Source organism: Carex rostrata, chromosome 15 (assembly GCF_964058835.1).
Source record: "Carex rostrata chromosome 15, lpCarRost1.2, whole genome shotgun sequence".
Lineage (NCBI taxonomy): Eukaryota > Viridiplantae > Streptophyta > Magnoliopsida > Poales > Cyperaceae > Carex > Carex rostrata.
The window spans coordinates 5,942,610-5,969,258 of record NC_135932.1 but is presented as its reverse complement, the minus strand read 5'-3'; the positions used below and the strand labels follow the sequence as shown (position 1 = coordinate 5,969,258).

Sequence of the window (26,649 nt, the reverse complement as noted above, 5' to 3'; positions counted from 1 at the left end):
ATGTTTTGCTTTAATGCACATCAAAGACGGAACTAAAAAATTTAAATAGAGGGAATTTGAACTCAAGTATCCACAGTAACAAATTAAAATTCTATCATCACTAACTACAACTACAAGCACACATATGTATAATTTATGAGTGAGAAAAGTATATAAAAACTTTAAAAAAGAATAAAAATTCAATTAAATTTCAAAATACACACTTAAAAAAATAAATCATAAAAATAACTGAGCATCTCTTAACTATACATAAATCCGCACCAAATGCACATATTTCAAGCACATACATTTTATATTTTAAAGTATAAATTTCCATACAATATATACATTGGGCCCAAGTAACTCTCTGATAAAGACTTCAACATTTTATCCGAGCACAACGTAAGAAAACCCAAGTAACATAAGAAAAGGGAAACCTCATTCATATAATCACATCCCTCAATTTGCACCAAAAACTATGCTCGCACGAATCACGAGGTGAACGAAACTCCCTAGTTCCCTTTCCGCCAATTTTTGGTGGATATCTGAAGAGACTTGTATGGAATTTTTTTAAAAAAATAATATTTTATCAAACCAACTTGATTGTTTTGGTTTTTACATAAATCATAAGAATCGAAATGTCATTTCGGTCCATGGTGTTTTCACAATTTTTACCATCATTTTTCTATCGAAATATGTGAAAATGGCTCGGATCAAAATGACATTTCGGTTTTTATGATTTTGTAAAAATCAAAACAATCAAGTTGGTTTGATAAAGGTAAAATATTGTTTTTTATTTATGTTTTTTAAAAAAAAAATCACTTGTATGATGCATCCATTTGGTCTAACTTGTCAAATATGTCTAATCAACATGTTTTGAAAATATAAATTGATCTTTCATCACATAAATACGTTACGTATCACTTTCAATTAGATTGAAATTTATTTGATTATTATTTAAAAAAAAAACTAAATATGTTTTATATCATTTGATAATGAATAAATAAGTTTTTATTTTCTATCAATTTTTTTATATCATTTAATTAGGACTATATTCAAAATCTATAACTTTTAATTTACACTACTTTCAGATATATTAAATTCAAATTAAACATAAAATGAATGCCGGCTGAAATTACAAATTTGTTATACCTTAAAAAGAGTGCTAAAACATCAAGCGGATTCCTGTTGAAAATTAAGCATTTAATTAGAACTGTTTCTTTTACAACTCCATACCACAACCATAAAAGCTTCTCAAATCACCCAAGTAATTAATGAAGTTCTAATTAATCCTCCATGGGAAGTTTTTTTTTTTATTAAGCACAAATTTACAATTACTACTCTTTAACGTTTGCTTGTAGCCTCATAAACACATCTTGTGATTATATATTCCTCTCCAACTCCACCATTAAGATCTGACAAAACATCAAACAATTGATGAAAAATAAATAAAATCAGATACATACATACACGCCACAACATTTTCAACAATTTTCATGGTGAACCACAACTCCATCCTCTCCGCTTCCGGCGCGACTCTCATCCTCCTATTTGCCGTTTCAGCATTCGCTGATGAATCAATCAGAGCACCCGTTTTTTTTACAAATGGTAACACCGCAATTGCCCGTGGTCCGATTGGATCCATGATATCTGATTTGAGTCGAGAAAAATCAGACTTCGCCAATATAAAGGCTAAAATTGCGTGCACAAGGCGACTTGTGCAAGCTGGCGGCGACAAACATTGCATGGATATTTTACGGAGCACTGTTACCGTACCACACCGAAAATGTTGCAATGCCATGGCAGATCTAGACCAGGAGGCACCGGAGTGCTGGGACTACCTGATTGGTGGGCCCCGGTGGGACAAACACTTGTTCACGCTTAACGAGCTTTGCGTCGTTCGATCGAGTGCCTGATGGGCCTGTTTGGAGGCCCATGGGCTTTTATGTTCAATAACTGATATTTGTTAATTAAGTGATTAATCTGAAATAACATGTAAAAAATTAATGTTGAGTGCATGATTGAAGTGGCCAAGCCTTATCACAATTAAAGTTTGAATAGCTTTGTTTTCCTTTTTGTTTGTCAAATTGTTTGATTTGACTTTGAGTTATTGATCTTTGTGTTGGCGTTATCTGATTCAATATGGAATGTGATCGACTAAATTTCGATTGTTTGGAAAGAAAAATAAATAAAAAAATGGAAATATAAATATTTTAATGTGAGCAATAACAAAAGCACATGCACATGATTTAGACAAGTACATGGTATGAATCATGTGCTTGATTAAGACCGCAACTCATAAAACAAGAAAAAAAAAAACATGCCCTTGGTTCCGGTATTATTTTTAGGTGAGGATTTGGAAATATTATCCCTCAATTAAACATGAATTATCTTCTGTTTTCACACTTAAAAAGTCAAAACACAAATGGTTTGGGTTCTAAATAGCTTGGATGGCATGAACTTTATTGTAATTATTCTGGACTTAATCTCAAATAACGATTCAATCATTTAAGTAGATCTATAAAATATACATCACAAACCCCAAATTTTTTATTTTACCATTTAAAAAAAATGAAAATAACCAAATTTGTAAAATTTATTTTTGACACAGCCGCAACTTTTGTTGATAAAAATAGAGTGCCCACAACTTCAAGTTGCAGACAACGATATTTTTTTTTTCCTACTCACAGCCACTGCAGCAAAAATTTTGTGGGCCTCCAGAAGTTTGTAGCTAATCATAACACGTTGAAGTTTGCAAAATATATATATATATATATATATATATATATATATATATATATATATTGTTATCTGCAATTTGAAATTTTGATTGTGTCAAAAATATATAATAATTTTAAATTCGTGTTATTTGATTTTTTTTTCCTTAAGGGTAAAAATAAAAATTTCGGTCACAAACCAAATAAGTGGACAATAACACAACAAAATAACTTACAAATATAAATTCATTACTGTTTTGATCAAACCGGCCAAATCAGACGAATTATCTTATCTGTGTGCCTCTGTATGCGTCTTGAATTCCGCGGATTAAATTTTCACAAGTTCAATCCATTTCTCATTCGTCCCTATTAAGAAACTGTAATTTTATTCTTCAAAATTTACGTAGTCAATAAGTTATCTTCACAATACTTTTATTTTATGACTGAAAATATTAATTTGTAGCCATCAGATTTGACTAAGTTGGTCAGACCCGTTATAATTTAAACAAAAAACAATTAACTTTGATTCTTTGAGATATGATTGGTCAATTCAGGAAGTACTGGGCCTATTTCTGCTTTTCTTCATACCTCCAATGAAGCCGCCATCTAATTAATTCATACCTCGACTTTAATGTATATTATAAAAATATTTATACATCATTAAACTATATAGTTTAATGTATATTATGAAAATATTTATGTATATATTTAAAGTTCAAATGTCTTCATTTTTTGTGCCTCCATCATGCCTCTATTTTTAAAAATTTTAATAGTTTAAAATCTAAAACTTAAAAATCAAAATTAAACCGTTGGATGTGATCTATGTTATTTTTTCTATGTGCTCATATAAAATTATCACATTTCAATTTTGTTTTGATGTGAATCAACAAATTGAAAAATAAACATCTCTAAATTATCCACATTAGTACATCTTTTACAAGCTCTTGATGGCAACTAAAATAAAGTTGGAATGCCATAATTTTTTACACATACATAGATAAAATGATGTAGATCCTATCTAACGGTTTTATTTTGACTCTTAAGTTTTAAATTTTAAGTTATTAAAGTTTTTAAAAAAGAAGGTATGATATAGACACAAAAAATAGAGACAATTGAACCCACCTCATCTATAATTTGTATTTATACATATTCATTTAATATGCAATTCGTATTCATATTTAAAAAAATAAAAATAAAATACATATATAATTTTACCAGTATCGGATCCGTTTTGACGCCAACCTTGAGGCCACTAGGACACGAAAAACAGCGCCTTAATTTTATGCACAAAAAAATACAAATTTTGGGTAACCTGAAAAAAAAAAGTCTATTCGAGTACTATAAAAATGATACGTGTATGGTAATTAATGGATGTATTTCATTTCTGGAACACCCACTTTCACTTTCTGATGTCTCCATCTTGGTTTTTGTTCGGTACAAATAAACGTGGCGTTTATTTTCCCAACATTATATTGAAAAAAAAACGTTTCTGATCAGAAATTTTAGTATTTTTATATTTAAGTTTTATTTGATCAATTGTAGCAAATGCTGAGAACCAACATATTTCTTAATCAAGGGAGCCTGAAATAGGGATGTTCATTGGATCCAGTTTAGACTAAATAATTCGGTTTTTTTGATTTAATGGTTCAGTTCGGTTTTATTTTGAAAACCGAAATATAATTTTGATTTAATTCGGTTTAAAAAATTTCAAAACCGAAATAACCGAATCTACCGAACTTTTTATATATTATGAATTTGATCCGGACTATCCCAGTTTATTTCTTAATACCCCAGTTTATTTATTAATTAATTGTTTTGAATACTTCGGTTTATTTATTAATATTTTAGTTTATTTCTTAATACCCCGGTTTATTTTTTAATATACTTCGATTTATTATAAATCAACTGTTTTAAATGAAATAATTAATTTATTTCGGTTTGAACTGAACAAACTGAACAAACAAAAATAAAACTTTGATTTGGTTCGGTTCGGTTGTAATGCTAAATCGGTTCGGTTCTATTTTTGAAACCAAATTATAACTTTGGTTTGCCTAGTTTAATTCAATTTCAATCGAACCGATGAACACCCCTAGCCTGAACATTCATCCTCTAGGTTTATCACTATGCATGTAACTAGAGGGGAAATAAATTGCAAATAAATGAATTTTTTTGAAGTAAATTGTATAGATTAGGAGTAAATCTTCTGTAATAAGAAAGTATCTGCAAATAGATTTGTCACATTGTTGCTATATAAATGCCACTTAAAATCTTTCTTATTAGATTTATAAGAGAATCTTTTTTTTTTTTGTCTTGTCTTATAATTTTCTCAGACAACACCCTCCTTATAGATTTGAAAATTAATTATATTTTATTTAATATTCGAAGTATTATACTGTAAACTTATTATTTTTGTAAGTAAGTCATCCAATTATTATTTATTTCACATTATGAGTTTTGCGATTATTAAGACAATTACTAATTCAACCCTCTAAAATTTATTTTAATTAGCTCAAGCTCCGTGAAATGCCCGACAACAAAAAAAAAATCTTACATAAAAAATGTTCAACCGTTCAGCGCAGTAAACTATTTTAGACTGACTTGACCTGTTGACCATCACACACTGAAATAGGGAAACTTAAAAATATCGGATTTTCTGAGGCAGAAACAGATGCACACTCAATGTAACATTTAACTGACATATTTTTAATCTAATGTTGTATGAGTGTGTGGCGACTGATTGTCAAGAATCGCTACACTAAAAAATGCATCATATCCAACTCAGCGGAGCCGGACTAGAAAGGGGTAGGTTGGATCGGAGAAAATTAATGGTGGAGAAATTACGCTGTTGTCTTGTTGACTGTTATACCACTACACTAAAAAAATGAATACGAAAATTCCTTCAATTCGTTCTCTCTTATAGCACTCGACCTTTCTCTTCTCCTTTGAGAGCTTCGCGCACATCTCCTTTCACTGGTAATGCTTCTTCATTTATTATTATTGTTCTTCTTTCGGTTCTCCTTTTTGGCAATTCTATCTGTTATCCTATTAGACGGTAAAGGCTGAGTTGTCATCCTTTGCCGCGCTGCACCGCGCCTATCGGACGACCGCTATTATCTTGAGATTGGTGCTATTTTTCTTCTCCAAAATTTTCGTATCGATCGGACGGCTGGTAGCGCGGCGGGCGTGGTACAGTAGTACTGTAGAGGATAAGCACTTGTAGTTGGAGTGCTTCGCCTATCTCTCACTTGAGAATTCTCTTCTTTTTCGCACCATACTTCAACCTCCACTTGTAATAATTCTCAAATGATGCTTGGTTGGTTTTGAATCTTAGTTTATGCTTTTTGGCAGCAATATAAACTCTCCTGTCGTTTCTTCTCTGTTCTGAGATTTGTGCGAATTGCTGTCAAATTCCAACTATGTAATATTTCTTTATTTTTGTGTCCGTTATTTTGACAAGGGATTTTTTTTTTTTTTTTCTGTTTGTTGGTATTGTTCAGGTATTGTCAACTTATAAGCTGTCAATTTATCAAATTCAGTAAAAACTGTGAGCTTTCTTGACCATGCATTTTCTTCTAGTGGTATATTTGTCTGATTTAATTTTTGGTGTTCTCAGCTTATCAGCATTATATTTCTGGTCAGTGCAGCTGTACATTAAGGTGGGGATCAACTATTTAAACCTCCTTTATACCATAGATAAAATTCCGAGAATATTCCTAATCCCGTGAATCTAACTCCCTATGTATTTGTAGAATTTTCCATTGAAGACTTGAGGCAAGGGCCAAAACAATGGCTACAGTTCCAGCTTCTTTCCCACATATAAAAGCTTGTGATGGCGGCTCCAGGCTGACAAAGATTGTGGATTTCACAAAGGTCTCTTTTGCAAGGGGCCCGCAAAGAGTTAGAAAGCCAAGCATCAAATTGTCAGTAGCCAGAAACCCTAATTCAGGTTCAGATACAGTCGAATTGGAACCGGCTTCAGATGGAAGTCCCCTTTTGGGTACGAATTTATGATATGGGTGCTAATTTCTTCACTAGTGCTAAATGTCAAGAGGAACAAGTTATTCCAATAAACATATCTTCTGTTGGTTAGGAACGCATTTTTAGATAATAGGTAGATATGCAACTTTCATTTCTGATACTGACAAAGATTTTAAAAGATGCTTCCTATTGGCTGGAAGCCTGGAACAAGTCCAATTGAGACAAAAATGGTGTAATTGCTAGGAGAACTGCATTCCGATACCACTGTCTTATCCTTATAATTCAACCCATTTTAGCATTGAAGCATACTAGGCAACATGATAAACTATATGGCTATGAGTAAACACAATTTTTCAAAACAACCTAATTTTTTGGATTGATTATTTGTGTGGCAGTGCCAAGGCAAAAATATTGTGAATCAATACACAAAACAGTCAGAAGAAAGACACGTACTGTGATGGTGGGAAATGTTGCACTCGGCAGTGATCATCCCATCAAGATTCAAACTATGACTACTTCTGATACCAAGGATGTGGCCAAAACAGTCGAGGAGGTACATTAATTTCTAAATACCTTCTTGTTTTTGCAATGATCCTTGATTTTTCAAGCTGGAGCATTATTAATAATGAAAAAGAGTAACAAAATCATAAAGGCCCAATTAGATTAAAGATATTCAAATAATGATACAAAATTAATGTTTCAGTTAAAGTTGAAGGATAAGGTTGGTTTTCTTGGTCAAAATTCAAAAGGCATATTTCATCGTCAAACTATAACATTTTTTACCATTGACTTATTGCACATTCAAGAAATTATATAATATGCAATGAGTCAGAATAAAACTAAAGAGGGGCATGAGAGTTCTGAAGACATCCTTTATGTTCTCATGAAAGTTGCAGCACACTTCATCCCTTATGAACTATTGCATAAATTACCTGTATTTAATAATAGGTAAATGGTGAGAGTACAACAACAAGGGTGATTTGTATACATAGCTTAGCCTTTGTTTGTGGGATTTTTGCAAGAAGCCTTATATTCTCTTGAAATTGTAGCAGTCGCCCTTTTTCACTATTTAAAAAAAAAGATATGGAACATTAACAAAGTACCCTCGTTTAGTTGGCCTTAAAGACCAGTATAAGAAATGCATGATCATACAGGAATCCATCTAATTAAATTATAAAACATGACTTTAATTAAAAGTTTGCTATATTTCTTTGCAAGAACTCATAAAGGTAGATTTGATTATTATGTATCTTTCACAATAGCCCCCATGTCATTTAGAGATGTACTAAAAGTAAAAAGGTACTTTCTTATTTTGCTGCAAAGAGTTAACTTTTCTTGCAAAAAACAAGAAAACTGAGGGGGTTTTAGTGACCTCCTAGAACAATGCCTTGCCATTTTTACTAATTTTCTCTTTTACTGTTGTTGTGTTATGATAATTAATTGTTGGTTAGGAATGAATGATAAAGATGGTTTCTTGATAGGTTATGAGAATAGCAGATAAAGGTGCTGATTTGGTAAGAATAACTGTGCAAGGAAAAAGAGAAGCTGATGCTTGTTTTGATATTAAGAACTCCCTTGTCCAGAAAAAGTGAGCTAGTTTTACTTATTTTAATTTTAATTTGTACATGTATAACAGTTCAGAAAGTATATGTTTGTAATTTTTTATATTTGACCTTTGCAGTTATAATATTCCTCTGGTGGCTGACATCCACTTTGCACCTTCAGTGGCATTGCGAGTAGCTGAGTGCTTTGACAAAATTCGTGTCAACCCTGGAAACTTTGGTATTTACACAACATATTCTTTTTATTAATCAAAATTCATATCAATGAGTTCTTTTGTATAAATATGAATGCACTTACAGCTGACAGGAGGGCCCAGTTTGAGCAACTGGAATACACCGAGGATGATTACCAGAAAGAGCTCGAGCATATTGAGAAGGTACATAATGAAGCAGACATTAAAATTTTGGCCCTTTGAATATAAGCAACTTATGCATTGAATTAGGGTTATTTTTGGTCAAAGTATTTTGAATATTTCATTTCTGCTGAATGTGCAGGTTTTCACTCCATTGGTTGAGAAATGCAAACAATATGGCCGAGCCATGCGTATCGGTACAAACCATGGAAGTCTCTCTGATCGTATCATGAGCTACTATGGTGATTCACCCCGTGGAATGGTAATTTTCTTTTTCACTCCATTGTTTAGCAAATCATCTGTCAGAAAAAGAAAAGACATATTGCGAGCCTCTGAAATATAGTATTTGCGTTACTACCACTAGAAGATTGACTATCTCAGAACCGTAGAATATTAAATTTCATTTAGGATTTTTTTTTTTTTAAGCATGTCCTCCCAGCCTTGAGAGGAGGATTTACCCAAAAACAGACTTGCGTGCGTGTGTGGAGGGGGGGGGGGGGGGGGGGAATTTGGGGGTTCTTATTTTGTTATAGTATTTATAATAAAAACTAATAGACTTGCGTGTTGTCATGGTGGAACAGGTGGAATCGGCATTTGAATTTGCACGGATATGCAGGAAGCTGGATTTCCACAACTTTGTGTTCTCGATGAAAGCGAGCAACCCAGTTGTGATGGTTCAGGCGTACCGGCTTCTGGTGGCAGAGATGTATGTTCAGGGGTGGGATTACCCCCTCCATCTTGGTGTCACTGAGGCCGGTGAGGGAGAGGATGGCCGCATGAAATCTGCCATTGGTATTGGCACTCTTCTTATGGTATGGTTATCTGATCTCCCTTTTGTTTTTTCATATTTTTTGGGGTAATTGAGATCCAAAGGTATCATGTATGACCCTAAAACCATCAAACTATATTCCTGGCTGGTTTTTCTGGATAAGTAAAGGCAGTTGAAGAAGCAAGCAGATAGGATTATATATTACCTCCTCCCATGTTTTAGGGAGTTATGCATAATTATTTTTTAAGATATTTGAAGGTTTCATAGGGACTGTGAAATTTGTCCGTTAGTTTTTAGTAGGATCTTTTATTTCTGCAAAACCACAAATGTCTAGTGCAATGAACTTGAAGAATTCTGGTTGGCTCTTTCTGTATTTAACCTGCACAACTTTCTGAAGAAAAAAAAAAACTATAAATTACTGGACTAAAATAGGGAATGTACTTTTCTTTCAGGATGGCTTGGGTGACACAATTCGTGTCTCCCTGACAGAACCACCGGAGGAAGAGATTGATCCATGCAGGAGGCTGGCTAATCTTGGCACAATAGCCTCAAGTCATCAAATCGGAGTGGTGAGTTCTTATATTCTTTTAATCACCTTTTTTTTTATTTGGCATTTTCATTATGCGACAAACTCAACTTATAATTATTGACCTCTGTGTTATATCCTTGTAGGCACCTTTTGAGGAAAAGCATAGGCATTATTTTGATTTCCAGCGTCGAAGTGGTCAACTTCCTTTGCAAAAGGAGGTTAGGATTTACGTTTCAGTTTTCCATGTATTACATGGAGTATTCCATTGGAAATGTAAATTTATTCTTTTCTTATGGTGTATAAATTCTATCATGAGCATAGGGAGAAGAAGTAGATTACAGAGGAGTGTTGCATCGTGACGGCTCTGTTCTCATGTCTGTTTCCTTGGATAAGCTCAAGGTACTCTTCGAACAGAATGTTTTATCTTTTTTGCGTAGTATAGTTTCTTTGCAACGGGTGATATTGATAGATATTACAAATTATTTTTTAGGCTCCAGAGCTTCTATACCGATCTCTTGCTACAAAATTAGTTGTTGGTATGCCTTTCAAGGTAATCTCCTTTCTTTGAGAAAGCTGGTATCTTTCCGTGCAAGTTCTGTTTGTTCCACTTATTTTACAGAAAACTTCTATATAATTCAGGATTTGGCTACTGTGGACTCAATTCTTCTAAAAGAGCTTCCTCCTGTAGATGATGCTGATGCGGTGATTATTATTTATTTTTTTCTTGCTATGTGTTTCATTTCTTTCAACTTCACAAAATGGATTTCACTAACATTGTATGTGTGAATTTCAGAGGTTGGCTCTAAAAAGATTGGTGGATGTAAGCATGGGCATAATAACCCCATTGTCAGAACAACTGACAAAGCCACTACCTCATGCCATTGTACTTGTAAACCTCAAGGAGCTCTCCAGTGGTGCACATAAGCTTCTTCCAGAAGGTATTCTTAAAATAAATAAATAATTTTGAAGTCTGTCCTTTTTACTTGTATTTATTTTTGTGCTCAATTGAGTGTCATCTTATTTTATCATTTTTTATTGGTTTTTGTCTAATTAATACCTTTTCCAGGCACAAGACTGGCTGTAACTCTGCGTGGTGATGAAGCTTATGAAGAAATAGAAGTACTAAAAAGTGTGGCAGATGATGTTATTATGGTTTTACATAACCTTCCTTATGGAGGTGAAAGAGACAGCCGGGTGCATTCTGCTCGGAGGTATCCAAATTTTTTTTTCCACAAAATGGAAAGTAAAGAAAAGAAGTGTTTGTTATTACTGCCATGTACCATTGATGACAAATTGACAATACCCAATTCGCTGATGTTCACATGGGTGTCTCCCTGAAACGGTTTCCTATTGCGACCAATAAAACAAGCACCACTCCAATTTGCTTCACTTAACCCTAAATTCTGCAAATAACTTCAACTAAGAATCAATTGTTGCCTCAATTTACCTTCCTTTTAAGATGCAATCCAACTCCTAACCAAGCCAATTACGAAAAATAACTTGCGTTTATCTTCTGGATCTGATTTTCAGGCTGTTTGAATATCTAGATGAAAATGGCTTGAATTTCCCTGTAATTCACCACTTAGAATTCCTGGAGAAAATGCACCGGTATGTCTCAGTTGCAGCAACTCTATTCAATGTAAATCTTCAATAAGAATAATTGATTAGTTCATTAGTAATGTCTTATCTCTAATCAATCAGGGATGACTTGGTTATTACTGCTGGGTCAAATGCGGGTGCTCTTTTAGTTGATGGGCTTGGGGATGGTGTATTGCTTGAGGCACCAGGTCAGGAATTTGAGTTCTTACGAGACACCTCTTTTAACCTACTTCAGGGATGCAGAATGCGCAACACCAAAACTGTAAGTCGATTTGTATAATGTTAAGTATAATTGTGCATTCACACTTGAGTTCACAAAGTGTGGTCAACTCCAGACAAAATAAAACAGGCACAAACAGAAAGCCTGATTTTTACTAGTTCCATTGATTCTGACTTGGCTGCACTCATTACAAAAACCTGAAAAGCACGAGAGGAACTCAAAAGAGTTAAGATTTACATTTTGGTCGGTACCCACTGGCAAGGTATATATTGGGATGGTCACATCTAATTTTTTTTATTTAAATTTAATTTATAGGAGTATGTGTCATGTCCGTCATGCGGCCGCACACTTTTTGACCTTCAAGAAATCAGTGCCCAGATCAGAGAGAAAACCTCACATTTGCCTGGTGTTTCGGTGAGTGTTTTCTTCCTCTTTGTTTGATGAATTGTGTGCCCACTTGTGCTGTTCAGAAATTTGTAAACTAATTCTCCTTCTTGCTAGATCGCAATCATGGGTTGCATCGTGAATGGGCCAGGAGAGATGGCTGATGCTGATTTCGGATATGTTGGAGGGGCTCCTGGAAAGATTGATCTCTATGTCGGCAAGGTACTTTTTTATATGTCAAGTAACTTCTCGCACTTTAGTTAATTTTAAAAAAATCATAATAATAACTGAATTTTGCCATTTAGTTGTTTGCAATGTTGCTACAATTAGCCTTACTTTTAGTATGCAAGCTGATGGCCTGATGTGGTCAGAAATTCATTTTTATTCCAACTGTTGTGGTGTTGCCTATGTATCCTTACATTTTATACGTCTTACCTTTCCTATCCAATATTTATGTTTTGATTCAGTATACTATTCTCAGAGTTGTATATAGCCTTAAAATGTTCTATAGATTTGATTAACAGATGACGTTATTAGTTCAATTTTACCTTTTTTTCCTACAGACCGTGGTAAAGAGAGCTATTGCAATGGAGCATGCTACAGATGCTTTGATTCAGCTGATAAAGGATAACGGCCGTTGGGTTGATCCACCGGTCGAGGAGTAAATGTTGTGAAAATCTAGAAATGATTTTATTCTTTACATATTCGATGCAGATATCAAGAGAAAATAAAGCCAATTTAAGTGTGCCTTTACCAAATTAGCTAATAAGATTTATGGATTGTACATCAGAAGATTTGAGAATAGTTAAGAAAATTTCTTTACTAAATAAATCTCATGTAACTTTTCATCTTCTTATCTTCTATTCTTTACTCTTAACGATTTGTAATGCAATGTTATGACATCATATGTTGATCACCTATCATTATTTAGTAGAGAAATGTTTTGGTACCCGAGCTATTATATCTGAGTGTGTCCCCTAAGTGGTTTAACAGAAAAACTTTTCAATATTGTCTAACTTTCATTTTCAGCGCTAATATCTAAACATTTCAAGCTATATTCATAACATTTTAAAATGTTACTTTACAAGCGTATAAACCTCTGTCTCAAAGCATTTCTAGATAGTTTTAACTCTCAACTATTTTTGTCTTCAAGACAAAAAATAAAAGATTATTTTTACCTACTTTTTTTTATTTTTTCTCTGAACATTGTAATTTTTCTCGACGATCCGTGATGAATTTTATGAATCTAAAAATACGAACGTTTTCTATTCGATTTTATCTTTCAAATAAGATCTATGAAGAAATATTTTTGAGTAATTTTAAAGTCATTTTTTTTAAGTAAAACTCATGAGCACTTTCAATTTTCAAGTTTTTAAATCTCAGTCTGCAACCATTAAAATTTTCAAGGCTTTGTAAATGAGGTTTATATGCTTTGTAAATGAGATTTGTAAAAGCAATGTTATTGCTGAGATTTATATACTTTGAAGTGTTATTGTTGAGGTTTAAATTCTTTGTACATGAGGTTTATATGTTTTATGCTAGAGATTTAAAGTGTTATTAATGAGGTTTATATGCTTGTAAACAAAGGTTTAAATTATTTTGAAGCAAAATAAAAAAATTGAAAGTCACAGATATTTAAAGTGGTAAAACAAATTACGATACAAATATAACTCGAAAGTTATTCTTCATGGATTTTATTTGAAAGAGAAAATTGAATAAAAAAAATGTTCATATTTTTAGATTCGCAAAATTCATCACGGATCGTTGAAAAAATGAATGAGAATGATCATAGAAAAAAATAAAAAAGTTGGTGAAAGGAATATTTCCGTTTTTGATTTGAAAACAAAAGTAGTTAGGAGTTACAATTATACAAATTTAGAATTTTAATGCTTGCGAGTAGCATTGTAAAATATTATAAATAGAGCTTTAAATGTTTGAATATTAGCGTTGAAAATGAAAGTTAAATAATATTGAAATTTTTTTTTTGTTAAACTACTTGGAGACACACTCAAAAGATTTTGTTTAGATTACAATTATCGGGCTCCATTTTCATTATATCAAATTCGGTTCAAAAATATATCATTGCAATAGAGAGTACTCTAAATATAGAAGTACAACTTTTAAATCGGTTTCCTGTGAAAACACATGTTACAATAAACAATTGAAAGCTACGCATCAAATTGTATTTATGGCATGCCCAAAAATTGAACCGCTCTAATTTATACAGAGTTGGTCAAATTGGGGCAAAAATTATTGTTTAAATACATTTAGTCACATGTTAGTATGTCATTGGAGTTTTTAATCAGCTTGCGCCACGATACAAACTAACAATCACAATAAAGTATAAACGGACCGATACGCTTCAAATTGTTGCCAAGTATTTGCACAAGATTTAGTTCGTGCTAATTTAGACATTTTAGATGAAACTAAATATAAATGTATATGCAATCACATATTTGCCTTGTTTTTATCTAATTAGGATAAGAATTATGTATCATTTGGAGGTAAGATTTGCTTATTTTAACTGATCTTTTTCGAGTTAACGAACCGGCAATTCTGACCTTATGGAGGGCATCATCGTAATTATCTAAGCTAAGCATAGCCCTCACCAATTTGAATTGATTAAATTATGCGAGCTAATATTTTCAGCATTAGTAGGTACTAAAAAAGAAAAAAAAAACTAAGGTGCTTTACTACATTGTGCATCAAGTTACCGTTACAATATTATGAAAAGAAAAGTGGAGATAACAGATAAGACACCTAAAGAACTACAAAAAAAGGAGAAGTAAAAAATATGGATTTAATTATCTGAAGCAGAAAAGGGCTTAAGTATTTGCTGCCAGATACATTATTCTAACTTTCTACATAAAACTAAACAGTCTTGCAGATGAGATTTTTCATCTCAAAACAAAAACTGCCCGGTTTATCATTTCTCAATGAGGTTTTCACTGACTCAGCCTATTGCATATTTAGATCAAGTCGACGTATGAAACCGGCATCTATCATTTTGTACCGAAAAATCAAAGATTGGTTAATTTTTTTATTTTTTCAAATTTAGTAATTGATGACTGAACTTTAACTTATTCGTACAGAATCACTGAACTTGTGTTTTATTCAAATTTGATCAGTTTATCATCACTGTTCGTCCAATACGGAAGCACCCGACAAATAAGATGACACGCATCATGCTTTTGCTCATACTGTGCAGGTATTAGACGGAAATAGTGATGACATAGTCAAATTCGGATAAACTACAAGTTAAGTGACTCAGAAGGATAGATCAAAATTCAGTGATCCGATATGAATTTTGAAGGAATTTCAATGACCTTCGAAAAAAAAAATTATTCTTCATGTATCATTTCTTCGGTGGTTTCCACAAGTGCACTTCTCTTGTTCTTGCTTGAGAATCTGCAAAAGATAAAATATATTTAAAACATTGCAACAATTCTACTGTTGCTCTAGGTACACAAATGATTTCATCAGACCCATGCAAATTCAATAAATACTCAGAAATAAAAGTACCTCAACTTGTTTTTGGAGCACTTTTATGTGTTGTACTGCCAAATCCAACATATCTGAGGTGCTTGTTTGCTGTTTGTTTTACACAAATTAAAACTTGTTAGTTGAAAATTTGGATTCATTGACTTGAGGTCAGAGAAAAACACTTAATTCTTTTAAAAGTAATCAAATATTGAGACCAATTCAAATGTATTTGTTTACCTTATCCATGTTTGGCACCAGGTCCTGGAGCTTTCTTAACTTTTCACTTATTCTTGTTCTTCTCTCCTACAAAATCATTATAAAATATGAATAAGAAAACAATTCTAGCTTTACAAGCTTTCACAATTCATGCAGATGGGATAAAAAAAAATACAAAAAAGTTACTATAATACCCTCTCAGCAATACTTCTAGGGTGAGTTGCACATCCGCGTTTTGCTCGGACTTTGAATGGTACTTGATCTTGTTGTTGCATATCTACTGATCCCATTTCCAATGATGTCCTCGGAAAACCAAACTTTGTCAAAAATTTAAAATTGTATTAGTTCAGAAAGAAGGTTAAAAAGTATAAACTTAACCTTTGTTGTAATGGCATTGACTTGCCTCAAAAAAAAAACAATCTTTGTTGTAATGTATTATGTATGTAGTAGCAGGTAGGAAGAACCTTCTAAATTGGCATGTCATGGCCTAATATTTGTTAGTAATGCAAAAGGGGAAATATTTTCTCATTTGTTGATATTTATGCTACTTTGTAAAAAAAAATCAGAATATTCTAATCCTGGACTCTGTTAGAACCACTGACAAAAAATAATTTACTGCCATCATTGACTTGAGTAAAAAAAAACAAATTAACAAAAAAATAATAGGGAAGAAAAAAAGGAATTTCTCTCAATTTTTACCAATGTATATTAGTACCTGAGAATCAATGTTGCTAAGATTAGTAATAATATCTCCACTGTTATCCTTCCCTCTTTTATTTGCTGATGCAGAGAACACAATAGAATTGGTGTCCTCCCACGAGCCAATGGAGAAGCCGTAAGAGCGGGTCTCGTCAGAGTGGGTCCCACTGCCACCTATGCTCCCCCCCAAATCTGGAATTTCATCCTCTGAAATCTGAGATAGTGTGCTTTGCCTTGTAAAACTCAATTGAGATTTTAATCTCCTGTTATTAGCTGTTGGAAGGTCCGAGGTGTTAATTCCAAGGAAATTGTATTAAATATTAGAATGGATAAATTAAAGAATAATTATATGAATGCCCCCACTTCTATCTCCTCATCACCTCCATCTCTTAAACATATTTTAGAGGCGAGTTTTTTTTTTCTTTTTTCAACGTCGTCCACATTTTTTACGATCTATAAAGAATTTTACGAATCTAAAACCACGAACGTATTCTACGCAATTTTATCTTTCAAATGAGATTCATGATGACATACTTTCGGGCTCATCGTCACACAAGTATTTATATCTCATCGTGCAAGTATTTATACCTATACTTATAAGTATTTATCCCCAATCGTGGATCCCGCATCTCCCCATCATTCCCCTATCTCTTAAACAGATTTTAACTTCCATAAGCTAACTTAACTAACTAATTTAATTAAATTTATTCAAAACACTGTGATCTTCCAAGTTTATTTAAATTCATAGATAATAAATTAATACTTACAAACTAAGATATTAATACTTGTATGTCTAACTTGATATAATTATATGGGAGGACCACTCAAACCACATGAGAAGAAGAATCATACACATTTTTAGATGTGGATTTTTTTTTCTTTTTTTAATGTCATCCACATTTCTCGCGATCTATGAGGAATTTTGTGAATCTAAAACTACGAACGTATTCTACGCAATTTTATCTTTCAAATGAGATTCATGATGACATACTTTCAGGCTCATCGTCACACAAGTATTTATACCTCATCGTACAAGTATTTATACCTATACTAGTAAGTATTTATTTCCAGTTGTGGAGCTCGCATCTCTGCATCAACCTTCTCCAATCATTCATGCGTCAACCTTTCTCTAACAAAAATAGTTGACCACATAGGTATAAATACTTCAGTGTCTAGGTATAAATACTTGTAATACTTGATATTAATATTTTTAAATGTCAGCAGTGTCATATGTGGAAAATACTAGGTATAAATACTTAGATGACGAGGTATAAATACTTGTGTGATGACGAGCTTGAAAGTATGTTATCATGGATCTCATTTGAAAGATAAAATTGCGTAGAAGACGTTCATAGTTTTAGATTCGCAAAATTCCTTGTAGAGCCCATGTTTTACTTCTTGCTCATATTTGAGATTTGAAGGTCCAAACAAACAGTAGAACCGAACCGATTAACATAATTTTTATATTAAAATGTGCTTGGAGATCAAATTTTATATTTTTTTAGAAAAAATTTACTATTTTTAATTTTGTTCTTTAGCTGGACATTGCTTTTGGGGTCTAAATTAAGACCAAAATAATGAGAAATTACGGAAAGTCCAAAGTATTATATTCTAAGGCATTATCTTCAAGTAAACCCGCTACACATATTAACACCACAGCAACCGCAGAAAATATCAGCAGCCGTAGAATATTTTGGTCTAACTTTAGGAACTTTCACAAATTGACCCGGAAAAAAAGTTAAAATAGGCTACCCACATCCACATGAGCGATTGCACGTGCGGAGCACATGATAGCAATTATCAAACCTAAAGGTGAAGCTGCAATGCACCGTGAAAACTTTTCAGATAAGGCCAAAAATAAAGAAGCGTTAAAATAATCGGATGAGTCCAAGCTAAACCTAGAAACGCACCAATCCAATCCAATCCAATCAGATGCTTTAAGTGGACCCGCCACACTTCTTTCATCGATGATTGACCCACTATATGATAAATAGAACTTAATTTTTTTAAATTAGGGGGATGGATCTAGACTTTTGACAACTGGCGACAGGAATAACAGTTTTTTTTACTTAAAAAGAGTTAATTCTTGGGGCACGCTTAAAAGGGATTTCTGATCACTCATGTGAATGGATTTTTTTTAAGCACAAATGATTTTATGTTATATATAAAGGTTAAAATAGCATTTACGGAATAGTTAAAAAAATAGCATTATGCCCATATATTGCTATAGCATTAATAGCGTCATAGTTTTTATGATCCAAAAACACTAGAGCGCGCTATTTAGAACCCTAATTATATATGCAAAATTTAGGTTGTGCATATTTAAATATTTCTTTTTAAAAAAAATCTATGATGGTGTCACAAAATCATTAAGAAATAAGTAAAGTTATTTTGTTTTAAAATATTCAAAGTTATTTCTAAAATTAAATATTTTTAATTTTTAGCAATGAAGTTCGAGTAAGGATAAGAATAAACCTTCAAATACAGTCTCTAAATTAGAAAAAGATTATTGTTCTGTGACAGTTAGCATTATAAAATAGTATCCTAAGATGAGATATACTGCCAAATTAAATCCTATAGATACCATGTCAAATTACGGTAGAATATTAAATCGAATCACAAATCTAGCAAAAGAATATGTTTTTATATCCTATCTAAAATAAGATAGATACTAGATGTTATCATCAGAGAAATTTTAACTTTGCATTTGAAACGAATTTCAACTCTAGCATCTATATCCTGATCGATAACTTTGTATTTTTCAAAAAAACTTTTAACTTTCAAATATTCTCTTGGGTGATTTTATTCTCTCTAGAAAGCTCCCAGAATAATAAGGTTTTCCCGTGCTTCTCTTGGGTACGCGAAGCAAATAACCTATTTCAAACCTTTTTCCAACTGCATTAACGACTGACGGGCGAGACGCGAGTAGACGACTGTTGAGAAATCTAGAGTTGCGCGCGATCGCGCCAACCCAAAGAGTTTCATACTTACACCTGGTTCACCATTAGATATCCAGACTTGCAGGCTTCACAACAAGCACGCTTTCCAAATTCCAACTAGAGATCCTTTAACGAAATATTTAGACCAAGTCTATTCGATACTTCAATTGGCGGCCTTCTATCCTATCGAGTAAAACACCGCCAGCAATATTTTGAAGCAAGTGGTAGGGTTGTTTATTCGATAGACTTCTCTTTCTCCATTTTTATAAATGATGGAGATATCCAGTTTTCTGAGTGTTTCAATGCTTTTCTGCCATAAAATTGATTCCTAAAATAGGTTTCTCAAATGAGTCATTTTAATCATTCCTATAATAATTGAACTTTCTGTGAAGTTTGGAAGTTTATTAATGTCATTGCACATTTTCATGAACTTTTCACAAACCTTAAAATGTATACTTGTCTATTATGTTAATGCATATGTATCTACAGTGTTTATATGGATGGAACTAGAAAATTTAGATAGAAAGTTGAAAAATAAAATGTAAAAATACACAATGTAGCTATGTAAGAGGTGAGATTTGAACTCAATTTCTCGCACAACTCAATGAACAACTTTAACCACTAAACTACAGCCTATAAGTAAACATTTAATATTTTATGAGGAGGCTAAGCTATATAAAACTTTAAAAAACAAAAATTCAATTAAATTTTAATATACGTAATAAAAAAGTTAGAATAATGGGGTGGCTTAACCACCTTCAGAATAAACTAAGATCTGTCCATGACTGTGTCGATGCATACTTGTGTCTATTTTAGTTAAGATGTAATTGTTAACTACTGTCATTATCTACTCCAAACGTGTTTTGACAGTTGTGAACAATTATTTTGATATTCAAAACTTATTTTACCAACCTCCTAAAATGCACACTTGACTAACGTGTTTATTCGAATATTTTTTTCTACCATCTTAAAAAAATAAACCGAATAACTACAATTTCATGAAAATTTCATTTTCACTATGCCTGCAATTTGAAATTACGAATTCAAATTGAGTGTCCACAGTTTCAATCTTTTTTTGTTATCAAAACGTCATTTCTTTTCTTTTTGGTCAGAATGCGTCTTTCAAAATCCACAAAGTGCATATGTAATCTAAAAACGTGGTGCAATTCATCTGGTGCTTGATTGTGTGGGCCCATCATATTATCTTAACAAAGATTCAACCCTTCACTATTGAAAAAAAAAAAAAAAATGTGCGGACACCCAATTTTGGTCTGCAGTTTCAAACTGCAAACGTGATAATAATGGAATTTTTCAAAAATCATAATTTTTTGTTTTTTTAAAGGTAGAAAAAAATTGGCGTGTCTATATATATGTGCATATTTAGTTTTTTTTTTTTTTTTTTACGTTTGACCAAAAGTAGTTGGAAATTATTTAAGGAGTACTGGAGATACATATAATACTAATTTTATAAAAATAATTTTCTTTAGCACGAATGTCAGTGGAATACAAAACTCTTTTGATCTGCATGTAACTCGTCTCATGTAGGAGATTATAGGGTAAGGCTAAGGTGCTATGGGTTGTATAGAGACCTACGGTACTACGACTCAATATTTGAGTTTTCAAAATTTAAACGGTCGATCCGAACCATTCATCTTGTTTTCCATATTAATATGTATTTGGAGACCAAATTTTACATATTTTGAAAAAAATTTACTATTTTTTTAGATAGGTAGAAAATCAAATATCTGAATGGTGCAGAATTTTTTTTCTACCTATCTAAAAAAATAGTAAAAAAAAAATTTCAAAAAATGTAAAATTTGGTCTCCAAATACATATTAATATGGAGAACAAGATGAATGGTTCGGATCGACAATTTGGATTTTGAAAACTCAAATATTGAACCGTAAGACCGTAGGCCTCTATGCAATCCATAGCACCTTAGCCTTACCCGAGATTATATTGATTCACAATTATTACATATTGTGATAATGCAGAACGGTATGTATTTAACTCGAGCAGTTGAATTATCCAATCATTCATCAATCTACGTAGAAATAATAAAATACAATATTTTTTAATTTTAATTAAATTACCTAAAATAATATTAATTCATATATTATCATTTTAACACAATTCACGACAACTTGTTCTAAATGGCTCCGAGACGATAATGAAGGTGATGAAATATACCAAAAATTTGTACGAGGAATCAGAAATAATGAAAGTAACTCAAATTTTGAGTTTGATTCAAACCATCTGATATATTTTGACATGAATATCAAAGGAATATGTACATTTTACCTGCAATCGAATTGATCGAATTAACCTGAATTCTGATCGTATGATCCGGATGCAAACTCAAAACTTGAATTGTTTTAGGGATCCGAACCCTATTCAGGTCAGGTAAACTCCTACCCGAAAAAATGAAAAAACAAAGGAGACTAGTAAATGTCAAGAACTCAAGGATTGAACTTTTGAAAATGGAGAGGATTGACCTTGCAATCCGCAGCCGGAGAGAACGCACCACGAAAATGACAGCGCAGCCGAGTTATAAAATAATAAAAAAAAGTAGGTATTTTAAATGGTTCTTATTATTTTATTTATTTTATATTGTTTTTGCGAATGTGGGGACCGCTCTAAACCTCTAATAGATATAAAAAAAAAATGTAAAAGGACGAGAATCTCGTTTTCCGGTGATGCTCACAATTATCGGAGTTTCTCCTCTACCCGAAAATAGATCTGCGCTATCCATTATCCGCGAAGCTTTTTTGCTTTTATGACCTTACATATAAAATTATTATGTTACCAGAAAGTTTCGTATTTTTTTTGGCGTGCTGCATTATTTATACTTGAGAATGCAACTTACTTTTTGCTTAAAAAGAACCTATAAGATTTGGTCTACGTGGGGTCTAAAATGCAACACACTTTTCGAGCAAATTTTTATTCACAAATGACAAGGGCCAGAATGCAAAATTGTTTACTATTTTGACCTCTCATCTTAACAAGATTTACAACCTTGAAGAAGAAAGAGATAATCCAACTAAAAAACCGAATCAATGGTAGTGATAGATGTACGTGCCTGGTGCATTGCGCACACAAAACACCGCCATACTACAATTATAACTCTCTCTCAGTCCATCTGACAACATGTGCCCCATTAATTTGAGGCGCGCTCAAAGATAATGCATGCACCAGGTTCACAATGAAAACATTTCTCGAACCAAAACGAAAAAGGAAAGAGCAGCACAGAAAGTTAGAGTATGAGAAGAGAAGAAAGCAACTCACAATTATCCAACAAGAGAGTGGAGAAGAAGCCAGCTGGCGAGCTGCTATGCCTCACAAGCGGATTCGGATCATGGTTCCCCACCTCATGATGACCCGAACCGGACGCAAATTGCTGTTGTCTCTGGTCCGCTGGGCCCACCTTGCGGCTGGAGTCCGATGTCATAGAAAGAGAAGAGGAAGAGGATTCTCCGGGAAAGAACCTTCCGAAAAGAGCTCCTCCATGAGAGGGTGCGTGTCCGGCGGCCGAGGTGGCGGCGTGGTGGTGCTCGGAGGAGGAGGCGAGGGTGGAGAGGAAGGAGCCAGGTGCGGAGTCGTACCGAGAGAGACTGAGAGGAGGCGGTACAGGACAGGTACCGGTACCTGTAGTGGTACCAGGAGGGGAGGTTTGGTTGGGGTGATATGGAGAGGCCATGGAGAGGGTGTTGTTTGGTGGATTTAGGTTCATGGCGCTTCTTCTTTCGTATAGGAGAGAGGGAGAGGGAGCGGAGAGTGAATAATAAATATATATGCTAGTTGTTGTTATTTATTCGGTGATACTAACAAGGTGCCTAAGTTTATTATTTTCATGGAGCAACTTTTAAAATCTGTACCTGGTTTTACAATAAATCCCAAAAGTAGGGGTGTAAAAGGATCGGATATTATCCAATTTCGTCCGAATCTGAATATGAAAAATTACTTAAATTATCTAATCCGTATTCATATCCAAAACTATCTGTATTTAAAAAATTATAGCGGATAAAGATACGGTTAAATTTTTAATTATCCGTATCCGACTGTTTACATCCCTAAACTACAACAAATATACTTTATATTCTTAAATTAATTTATTAAATAACATATTCATACCAATAATTTATTAAAGTGCATATACATATATATTTTGATGAATAATATATCACAATGACATGAATAATAATTAATGTTTTGATAATATGATATATGTTTTGTAATCAACAAACTTATTATAAAAATATTAGATTTAATATCCGTATCCATTCGATATCCGATCCGTATCCGTATCTAGAAAATTATAACATGTAAGGATACAGTTTGACCACTATCCGATCCGACTGCAGGGGCGGACCCAAAGTAGAACAGGGAGGCAGCCGCCCTCTGGATTTCAAGTTTTAGTGGTGATCTATTGGTATCGATCGAGTTTGCCCCACCCTGGAAATTTTTTTGCCCCCCTCTGAATGTTTGATTTGTAATTCGAGTTAAATTTACTGTTAAAATCAAAATAAATTTCTTGAATTATGATTAGTAATTAGAATTATAAGTTAAAACATCCGAAATTATAAATCAGAATATTAAAAAATATAAGTCAAAGTATTATTTTTTTATCGAATATTCAATTAGTTAATGAGTTTAAATCCCATAAGCTATTTAAACCCGATTTTGTATATATATATTTTTTTTCCCGTCTAACAAATATTCTGAGTCCGCCCCAGTCCGACCGTTTACACCCCTCAAGTATGCTTTACACTGTTACACACATCTATGCCAGAATAAATTCCCAACTCAATATTTTAACTTTTTGAATGTTTGAGACTTTGAGGTCAGAATTGTATCGGACCACATGTTTAGGTTGGCGGTTCATATTTACTGCCATCGGTTATTCGGTTGACATGATAAATCCGATCAGAACGATTAATTTTATACGGCTCCAAGGTTGCTTCCAGTTCCAGGGGAGTGTTTTATTTTATATTTACACATTGTTTGGATGGAGAGTAGAGGGAGGGAGGGAATGAAAATGAATAAAAACTTTCCATTGAATTGTATTTTATTGATAAAATTATGTTAGAGGTGAAATATTTAACCTTATATCATTATAATTAATAGAATTGATTTCCCTCTCAAATTGGAGTATAATGGATGGAAATAAATTTTGTTACAAATATTTAAAAAAAAAATGACACAAATGTCGAACTCTATATCTTACATATATAATTTTCATACAAGATTTTTTTTCTCAAACCTACAATAGTCACCGAATTTCTCATTAACCTTCTAAATTTTAATCAACCAAACAAGAAATAAGACAGAAAGAAAAATTAAATTTATTTTCTCTCATTAATCATTCAAACAGGGTGTTAATAGAAATCCACATGCCAATTGCACATAGTTAGCACTTGGCCGACATAGAAAACTATGGTTGCCCTAATTTAGTTTTACCAAAAAAAATTATCTATAGCATTTTAAAAAAAATTGTTGACATCAAATTTTAAATATTTCAAGATCATGCACAATGATGTTGATAATTGCATGCGAAACTAAGGAAATATTTCTGTGAATGACCACGTTTCATCTCTAATAAAAGGTCGTCGTCTACAACGCTTTTTAATTCCGAAAATGTTGTAGATGATATTGTTTCTTGTTTAGCGATTTCATTTTATGATCGAGTCAATGACTCGTGGCATTTTCATTTTTTTTATTAAGTGTTGTCACAGTATTTTTCGTGTATGTTTGGATGGAAGTTATATTAATTCGAATAGTGAAATTTGAGATTAGTATATGATAATGGAGAAAAATAGTGATTTTTCAGATTATTGTGAATATAGTGTTATTCGGATTAGTAAAAATGTTGTTTGAATTGTATATTGGAATAATGAATGGTTGTAACTGAGAATGAATAGTGTTAACAAGATGTTAATTAAGAGAAAAATATAGGAAAGTAGTGTTTCAAACAAATTGCCATGACATTGATTTTATCATTTCGTTACTGTGTTGGCGGAAATCCGAGAAGAAAATATCTTTTTCTCCCTTTTCAGACTTCAGAATAATAAATATTTCAACATTTATAAAAAATAAAGAATAACAACTATTCTAACTATTATGAATAGCAAAAATATTATTTGAATGCAATTGTTATTTCGAATAACCGTTATTTTTAACACATACCTTCATATACAAAAGGAAGTCACATGGAATGAGCGGAGTAGAGTGGTATTTTATATTGAATTAGTATTTAAGTCTCCAAAAAATTTAAAATAAATTTCAAATGCTGAAATGATCTCTATCTTATTTTTTTACGGTATTTAATAATAAGTTAATAACTCGTTGTATGATATGACAATGATAACGCAGAGACCAACATTTATATTATTTTTTTTTTCGCACAACACTTAGAGGGAATTTTTAGATCTAATAATTAAGAAATTTTTTTTTTTAGGGAAAAATAATTAAGAAATAGTTAAAAAACAGTAACATGTAAAGTGGTGTCATCGAAGATTTGTACTTTGTAGTACACTTACAATATTTTAATTTTAATTATTTAATTATTTTTTCACCGAAGTCCTTGTATTTTTCATCAAAACTCTTACATTTTACTAAATTTCAAATTAGATAAGCTTATATTTCAAATATTTTTCACCAAAGTCTATTCTTCAACTGATGTCGGTCAAAATGGCCTCGTCATCATCGTCACCGTCTGATGATGCTAAGTTTCCATTGCCGAAATTTTTATTAATTAGCATTAAAAAAAAGAGCATGATAATTGTACCTCAGCAAAATTCCCGAGCGCGTCCCTGATGTGAATTATGCAATGCAAGTAATAAATCCTAAATTGCACTCAATTTGGTTGCAAGTGTACAACCTTATCGAGGAGTACTTAGGGATCGTCTCCACAGGGACAATTGGGAATTTCAAGTCTAACCTAATCAATTTAATTTAGTAAAAGAAAATAAAAGGGATTTGTTTGTTTTTAGGATGGTTTGGTTGTGATTAAAATGAATTAAACTAAAGTATTTAAAGCAAAATTAGGTTTTTAACAATAATGAGAAATTAGGGTTTCTTAGGGTTCCTATCCACTATTGTCATGATTAATTGGTTTGTTAGTTTTGTTCTTATGTTTATGAAGGCACAGTTGGATGTTATAGGTACAAAGTGATATCTCTATATTAGTACCATCTCTAAATTAGAATAAACGTCACCTCTCGGT

At 32.5% G+C, this 26,649-nt stretch overlaps 2 protein-coding genes across 5 annotated transcripts; one reads left to right on the top strand and one right to left on the bottom strand.

Moving 5' to 3' along the window:
• The first annotated feature begins 5,535 nt into the window (after window positions 1–5,535).
• HDS (4-hydroxy-3-methylbut-2-enyl diphosphate synthase) lies at window positions 5,536–12,921 on the top strand. Of its 3 annotated transcripts, none has more exons than XM_078315906.1 (20): window positions 5,536–5,669; window positions 6,446–6,693; window positions 7,070–7,227; window positions 8,156–8,262; window positions 8,356–8,456; window positions 8,537–8,613; window positions 8,732–8,851; window positions 9,171–9,401; window positions 9,811–9,927; window positions 10,031–10,105; window positions 10,209–10,286; window positions 10,378–10,437; window positions 10,527–10,589; window positions 10,681–10,825; window positions 10,954–11,098; window positions 11,418–11,495; window positions 11,589–11,748; window positions 12,022–12,120; window positions 12,208–12,312; window positions 12,654–12,921. In XM_078315906.1, the coding sequence occupies exons 2-20, from the start codon at window positions 6,483–6,485 to the stop codon at window positions 12,753–12,755; spliced, it is 2,232 nt and encodes a 743-aa protein (XP_078172032.1). In that variant the 5' UTR covers window positions 5,536–5,669; window positions 6,446–6,482; the 3' UTR covers window positions 12,756–12,921. The 3 variants fall into 3 exon arrangements, with proteins under 3 accessions (XP_078172032.1, XP_078172033.1, XP_078172035.1); XM_078315907.1 differs by lacking the exon at window positions 5,536–5,669 and adding an exon at window positions 5,686–6,114; XM_078315909.1 differs by lacking the exon at window positions 5,536–5,669 and adding an exon at window positions 5,867–5,985.
• A 1,841-nt stretch (window positions 12,922–14,762) lies between these two features.
• On the bottom strand, window positions 14,763–23,261 carry LOC144566052 (transcription factor bHLH128-like). Of its 2 annotated transcripts, none has more exons than XM_078315912.1 (6): window positions 22,713–23,261; window positions 16,505–16,680; window positions 15,984–16,106; window positions 15,811–15,876; window positions 15,613–15,681; window positions 14,763–15,498 (listed from the first exon to the last, which is right to left on the bottom strand). In XM_078315912.1, the coding sequence occupies exons 1-6, from the start codon at window positions 23,155–23,157 to the stop codon at window positions 15,439–15,441; spliced, it is 939 nt and encodes a 312-aa protein (XP_078172038.1). In that variant the 5' UTR covers window positions 23,158–23,261; the 3' UTR covers window positions 14,763–15,438. The 2 variants fall into 2 exon arrangements, with proteins under 2 accessions (XP_078172038.1, XP_078172037.1); XM_078315911.1 differs by having other exon boundaries at window positions 16,505–16,761; window positions 22,713–23,258.
• Window positions 23,262–26,649: the final 3,388 nt, after the last annotated feature.